Below are 7763 nucleotides of genomic sequence, written 5' to 3'. Positions count from 1 at the left end.
ATACTTCACTTATTTTGAGACTTTGTCATTGCTTTTTGTAAGAAATCTTGCTAAGAAAATTTTGCTTACCCCATTAGCATTTTTTTTGCTTAATATACATATATTTGTCCTATATATTTTGTAGTGTATAGCACATTCTGCCAGAACCCGAACTTTTTACAGTTTTCATGCATCTTGGCATCATGTTCTCCTCCACCAGTCTTACACACTGCTTTTGGATAACTTTATGCTGCTTTACTCCTGATGCAAAAATTCAAGCAGTTCAGTTTGGTGGTTTAATGGTTTGTGATCATCCATCTTCCTCTTGATTAAATTCCAGAGGTTTTCAATTTGGTAAAACCAAAGAAACTCTCAGCAACACAAACAAAGTCTTAAAGTCTTACAAATTCAATATACACTCAAAATATTAACATTTCAGCTTTTATTTCCAGGTATTTAGTAAATCTGTATCTGATACACAGTTCGGAAGATACTGTAGCACCTTCGGCTAGAACCCAACTTTTTTTTCTTGTGAGTAGAAGTATTGGAACAGATAATCTTAAAAATAAATTCTTAAAGTCTTAAAGACTTAATATTTAGTTGCAAATCCTTCTGGAGTTCTAAATCAATTGTTTTATGGTGTTTCTTTACAGAACTCACAAGGTTTCTCTTCATCTTTCTGCTGTGGGTTTTCTTGGTCTTCGTCTGTTTGAAATCTGTTACTCAGTACACCAGTGACGACTTTCTTCTTAAGGACATTTCATACAGTTGTTCAGGCTCTACCGGACAATATTTGTGCCCTAATGTTTCTGATTGATTTTCCATCTTTATTCAAAACTCTATATCAGATCCAGTTTTAATACCTGGAAATAAAATGATCTTTAAAAATGCTAAGCACAGGCTAAAAACAGTTACTTATTTTAGTTAATTTGATTTAATGTTAATGTAGATTTATTATACTATAATATTATAGTATTCCTTTGTGTGCATTGCAAACAGAAAACAACTAAAAACAAGTATTAAGCTTGATATTGGAAAAAAATAAAAAATATATTAAAAATAAAAATAAGTGTATCAAATGTTTTTTGTAAATCGTTTCAATACTTAAACTTTCAGGGTTTTTTTTAGAAATTGACAAAACTTTTGTCCCTAATTTGGCTTCATAAACAAGAAATTTAAATATATTATTTGAGGCAATTAGTTTGGTATAGTTGACGGTTCCATTCGATATTTGTTGTTTTATACAGTGAAAAAACAGTGAAAACACTGAACAGAGTGAAAGAAAGAAGAGCACAAGTTTTTTTGAGGGTTTTCTTTAAGCAAAATGTGCTTTATTGTATTAAAAAAGACTACAGTCTACAGTCGAACATAAAGCAAGATGTTTTCTAAGCTGGAAACAAAAGAAAAGAAAGACTGAAGGTAAACGAGTGCCGGAGAACGGGTGAGATGAGATACGAGCCGGCGTACTTTACCCCAGAGACAGTGAGTGTGTTTAACATCAGCGCATTTAAAACCCTGAAGAACTGAGCTGCAGTGATTGTCGTATTAAAGTTGCATAATAATCTGCTTTTGATTGTCGTGAGCACTGTTCAGATGGATGGTTTTATTTAGGAAGGTGGGAAAAATAAATATTAAGAAATGGATAGACGGATAGACGATTTAATTCAAAGTTTCTCTGATGTTCGCTATTTATAGTTATACGTATAGAACGTTATTAACTATTGTATAACAAAATACAGTGTGTATATATATATATATATATATATAAATATATATATATATATAAATCCCAATTGAAGACTTGTAGCCTGGGGGAAATGACTACACACCGATGGTGAGTGAGAGGTGGAAGGACACGCCCAATATGCAAATGAGGAGAGGTAATGGACTTGAGGGCACAAGATGATTCAAGGGACTAGATCCCAAATTGGGACATTTATTTAAGTTCACTTTAGTGGTTTAATTTAACTTGAAATATCTTTTTATCTATCTTAATATTATCTTTTAACTGGGGAGCTAAGCGTTTTCTGAGGCTGATGAACCTATTCTGTCCTGATGAGTACCAGTTCCATCATTTTACATCTTTTTTTATCTATTTTAATATCTTTTAACTGGGGAGCTAAGCGTTTTCTGAGGCTGATGAACCTATTCTGTCCTGATGAGTGCCAGTTCCATCATTTTACATCTTTTTTATCTATTTTAATATCTTTTAACTGGGGAGCTAAGCGTTTTCTGAGGCTGATGAAACTATCCTGTCCTGATGAGTGCCAGTTCCATCATTTTACATTTTTTGATGGTCTTTGCAGTGACTGCACTTGAAGATAATTTTCTTAAAGTAATTCTTTTCTTTGCTTAGTTGAGTAGTTTTTGCTCCTCATAATATGGATTAAAACATTAATCAAATGCTCTCAAACACATTAAGAGGCAATAAATTCAAGTAATTAACTCGTGACGAGTTAACGAGCACAGCTGTTAACTGAAAGCTTCTATGTGCTTTCAGAGAAAAAGCCTTAATAATTTCTGATTTCTGAAAATATGTCTGATTTTTATAATCTTATTTATAATACACTAAAATGCTAAACGTCATGGGACACAGGTACAGTACCTGTATTAAAAATTTTACTTTTTTTTTTGTTTTTTTAGAAATCGATGGCTCTTGACTGACCTTTTTTTTTTCCTTTATTTAGTTGAGTATTTCTTGCTTCTCATAATCTGGATGAGAACATTACTCAAATATTCACTATTCACTGTATACCTGTAACTCTACCTCTTCACTACTTTACTTTAACTGATGCTCTCAAACACTTTATTAAGAGACAAGAATCTCATAAATCTGACTGAGAAAATCCAGCAGAGATGTTGAAAACATTTTACATTTTACATAGAACATTTTAAAATCTAGGCTATAGATGTGAGGTTATTATAAAGTTGTTTCGGAGATGGCGACAGTGTATAAATCGAGTAGCTACTCCCATCTCAGTAGTCTCGATTTAGTCATGCCGATTTTATTTCTTATCCAGTATCATTTTCAGTCATATATATATTAATCGAGACATTTCAACGTACATTACTACACCTCCTAAATGTGGCTATACTATTTTATATTTTTCTGGCCACACTTGTGCACTTTTGGCCGTGCAGAGTCAGGAACCGAGTGGCCCGAGGCTGGGGCTCCGGCGCTGCAGCTTCACTCTCCACCAATTTAGTGCAAATTGAGTCCGGAATCAATAGTGCTACAGCACACTATCCACCAGGGGAGGCCTGTAATGGTGAAGTCTCAGATAGCCAGTGTGCTGCGTTTGCTGTACAAGGAAAACTACATTAGATGTGAGAGGACTGCACAAATAAATACATTTAACAAATTTAACACATATAACCGGGATCGGCCACAGCTCTCAGAGCCGGCGACACACCGCAGAACACGATTAGGGGGTTAAGAGAGGGACTAGGGCTGGAGAATATAGTTAAAATTCAATATATATCACAATATATTACTTAGTTTTGGTTAAAAGGATATACTGTATAATCCCAGCATCGATATCAACAGTAATTAAGGCGCCGATATGGTGTTCTGCCCTTTGTGCTCAGCTTGAATCAACAGTCAGTGACAGGTGCTGTAAACAGTGCAGTATATAGCATAATATATCTACAGTATATACTGAAACTATCTAATGTCAACGCAATACATCTTTTTTATACATGTTTTTTATCATGTTCAGAATTGTGGTCTTTTTACTAAGCATTATAGTGTAAACGTGTAAAACGATTTAGCTCATTTTACTGTAAAATAATAGTGACCTTAATCAAAAAGTCTCTATTCAAGTTTATTGACTATTGATAATTTTGTCTAAATTTAAGCAAAATAATCAGCGCTTAAAAAATATTAGTGATTTTTGATTGATTTAAGTCTTACTTCACTCAATTTGAGACTAAATGATTGAGCTAATTCTAAGAAATTCATTGGCTTACCCAATTGGCTTAACATAAGCATATAAACCTTAAGTTACATACATATTTAGTTTTTTTTCCGCAATATATTTTTTGCAATATATCTCTTGTAAATGTAGACTAACCTTTGTTATATGTATGAATGTTTGATATACCTTTATTTGCCTAAAAATGTAATTAATACTATCTGGCCTAAGGACTCAACCAAGGTCTCTTAATATCAAGCATAAAATAGCATGTTAGCTTCAATTTTAACAGCTGGGCAAACCCAAGTTATCCATGATGCTAACTGTTTTTCTGAGCTGGATTACTCGCCAAGATTTAATGACAGATCTATAGTGTTGCACAGGTTAGATAGGGTAAGTTCTGCTGTTTGAAATAATATGTGTATTATACCTATAGTTTACAGCTCAGAATAAAAACTTTGTCATATATTATTTGTTGGAATATATATTAATACATTTTAATTAATACTTTCTGGCCTGAGGTCTTACCGGGGTTTAGCGGTGATGCTCAGAAACTGCTTTTTCCAAGCTGGATTACTTGCTAATAGTTACAGAAAGATCAAGGCCACTGTATTAAAATAAATATATATCTTTAATCAATACTGTCTGGCCTGAGGACTCAATTGGCTCTTATTGGTGTGAAGCATAGAATAGCAGATTAGCTGTAATGCTAACAACTGTTGCTGAGAACGGTTTTTCTGAGCTAGATTACTCACTGATAGTTAATGACAGATAATGTTGCACAGGTTAGATAGGGTAAATTCTGCTGATCAAAACAAAATATATTAATAATGTGTTTTATGTCTATATTTTACTCTGATTTTTAGTTATGACACTTAGAATCTGGAAAGTAACTTCTGGAATAATATATTGAATAATGTTGAAATTTCAAAAATGTATATAAAAATATATATTATAACCATTTATTGAGACATTTTCTGTTGGAACATATATTACATACAGTAGGAATAATAGAATTATTGTACAGTAATAGAAGGGAAAGGGTGGTTCTTGGTTCTGTTTTTTTTATATTTATTATATATTTTATTATTTTGACTCACTGAAATGGGGTAAGAGTATGCCAGCATTAAAAAAGGACAGAAAATGAAATGAAACATCAAAAGAAGATCAAAAGATCTGTTTAAAAAAAAATAAAGATAATAATAATAATGGCTTTAAATGCATCACAGTAGACACCAAATTATAACAAAGACAACAAAGATAAATCTCAAAAAGCTATAAAGTTTTTTTTTCCTTTTTAAACATATCCCCTTATATTGGAAATAGATAAAATATAAAAGGTAAGGCAATAAAACAATAAAACAATAGAACAATAGAACAGTAAAACTAAAGCACTGCTGATTCTGGGTCGCTTCCCTCCTTTTTGCATATTGGAACAATAAAAAATTAAGGCTTTTTTTTTTACAGGATTTTGACATAATTTTCACAAAATAAATAAATGTGTGGCCATCAAATGAATCTGGATCTCAAATGCATACCATATGTATACCATATATATATATATATATATTTATATATGCATATATGCATAATCTGTGTATTCCATGGCATTCATTTCATATCCTCTTTCCTCATTATGAACAGGGCGTATCAAAGTATACAGGACTTTCTCTTTCGGAAATCCTTTAGTTTTTCTGGAATCTGCTGTAGAATCTCTTTATCTTTGTCAAATGTCTTTTTTTATAGTCAGTAAATATTCTATATTTTAATATTTACAAGCATCTAACTCATTCAAGCATGTCTTTCAGCGCTCAGGACACGCAATGCCCGTTTCTAGTCCACAGTAACAAGGCTTGAATGAAGTACGGTGTAAAAAATTAAAAAATAAACCCAGTAGGAATCCTTTTAAGAATTTAAGACCTTCAGTCTTAATCTTAATGGCTTTTAACTGTGTGTTTTTTATAGTTTTATTATATTTTTTATAGTTTATAGTTTTTATGCTACAAGAAATGTACAGTCCTGTGTATCTGAACCCGAAACAACACATTCACCCTCTCGCTCTCATTATGATGATGATGATAATATAACGATCATAATATTCATTCTGTTCAAAAAAATAATATTTTCGGACTGTTTCTGACTCTCCAACTCGGGGAATAAAGAAGAAATCCGGAAATCCGTTCAGTCCAAATCCGAAAGGCCACACTTCTTTTTTTTTTATTTATTTATTTTTTTTTTATTTCAGGAGCGGCGCCCTTATCAGCAGGTAACCGCCGGCGGACGCGTCTCGTTCTGACGACGGCTTTGAACAAAAATATTAAAATATATTTTCTTGAACCTGAAAGTCCACGGTGTGTGTTTGTGTACGTGTTTATTTATTTATTTATTTATTTCTATGGTTTTTCATGCTTCGGTTTCGCGGCGGCTGTCCGTCAAACCGCACTTCGCCTCACTTCCTGCGCACTTTCTTCTCTCCCGCCCCTCTTTAAGTGGAGTTTTGAGAGATTTGAGTGTCTTGAAAAGGGCAAACGCGACTCTTTGGAGATGAAACGGGCAGAAAAAAGAGAGAGAAATGTCTGAACTGGCACATGTGGTGGAACTGTCCCCGCTCCGATAAGTGGAGGTGGCTGCTCTCTGATTGGTCGGGGGGTTTGGAGGTGGGGAAGTAGGAGAAGAAGTAGAGTCGAAAGCGTCTGGATCTAGATCTTTCTCTAGATTCAGGGAACTTTCGTACTGTGTACTTTATTATATTATTATTATTATCCCTCAATATATAATAGAAATTAAATTTAGGCACTATATGACAAGAAAAGCTGTAAAAAAAACGAAATAAAACCAAAAAAAAATAGAGTAGAGAAAACAGCAGGTCCATCCAGCAGCATCCATGCCTTTTACTGTAGAATCCATCCATCCAACCAACCAACCATCCATCCTTAGGTTCTTGGGTTTTTAATGTTGGATATCTGATGAGCTTCTTAGTTTCTGGTTGGTTCTTTTGGGGGTTTTTTTTGTTGTTGGGTTAATTGGTTCTGGGCTGGTTCTGATATGGGCTGGTTCGTCTCAGGTTCTCTTCTTTTTAGGTCTCTGAAATCTCCATCTTTACCTGGATGAACTGAGTGGTGGGTATCTGCATGGTGGTGGTGTTTGTGTTGGTGATGGTGGTTGGTGAGGAAATACCAATGGTACCATTTACCATTTCGCTTTTGACCTCCAGCTCCTCCACAGGGGTCAAACCTTCGCTCGGGCTTCTCGCCAGCTCAGAACTCATGTCTCTTGAGTGTCCGTTGATTATTTGACCGCCGGCACCGATGATTACAGTCTTTTGGTAAAGCTCCGCCTCCCCCGCGTCCATTTCCTCCTTGCAAAAGTGGTTGCCGATGGATACGGGGTTGCAGTTAACCAACGACTGAAGGTACTGAGGGTCCAGGACCTCCTCTTTGACCTGCAGGCTCTGCAGTTCGCCGGACTTCAGCACGGTGGCGATGACCGTCCCGGGCTGCTGGGCAACCACAGGCTGCCCTGTGCTGGAGGCGTTGAGGGTGACGAGGCGGGTCAGGCCGTTCAGAGCGCCCGAATGCTGCGCCGCGCCGCCGCCGCCGGACATCAGGAGCTGCTGGGGGTGCTGGACGGCCCCGTGGTCGGTGGTCAGCGAGGCGGTCTGTATGGTTAACACGTCTTTGCCCCCGGGACTGGAGGAAGGCACGGTGTGGAGGATGACCCGAGGCGGGGACCTGTGGGCGGAGGAGTCCCCGTTGGACAGCACTGAGGAGAAGGGCATGGTCTGGAGGGTGACCGGAGCTCCTCCCTGCGGTCCGGAGGTGAGCACCATGGGAACTGTGGCGGGCATGTTAATGGTTCTGGAGAAAAGAT

The 7763-nt window shown here is 36.1% G+C and overlaps 1 protein-coding gene across 3 annotated transcripts in view; it reads right to left on the bottom strand.

The window, feature by feature from the left end:
* Positions 1-1288: 1288 nt before the first annotated feature.
* The window catches only part of elf1 (E74-like ETS transcription factor 1), a 103753-nt gene continuing 97278 nt past the window's right edge, over positions 1289-7763 (bottom strand). For 2 of the 3 annotated variants that reach the window (XM_022683651.2, XM_022683650.2), the window contains exon 9: positions 1289-7750. In XM_022683651.2, coding sequence (XP_022539372.2) covers positions 6970-7750 — 781 coding nt within the window. In that variant the 3' untranslated portion in view covers positions 1289-6969. The remainder of the gene's footprint in view (positions 7751-7763) is intronic. The other variant, XR_007440908.1, reaches the window with a different exon arrangement.

This window comes from Astyanax mexicanus, chromosome 10 (genome assembly GCF_023375975.1).
Source record: "Astyanax mexicanus isolate ESR-SI-001 chromosome 10, AstMex3_surface, whole genome shotgun sequence".
NCBI classification, from domain to species: Eukaryota; Metazoa; Chordata; class Actinopteri; order Characiformes; family Acestrorhamphidae; genus Astyanax; species Astyanax mexicanus.
Note: the sequence above shows the minus strand (reverse complement) of the source record. Positions and strands in the feature narration are given on the sequence as shown.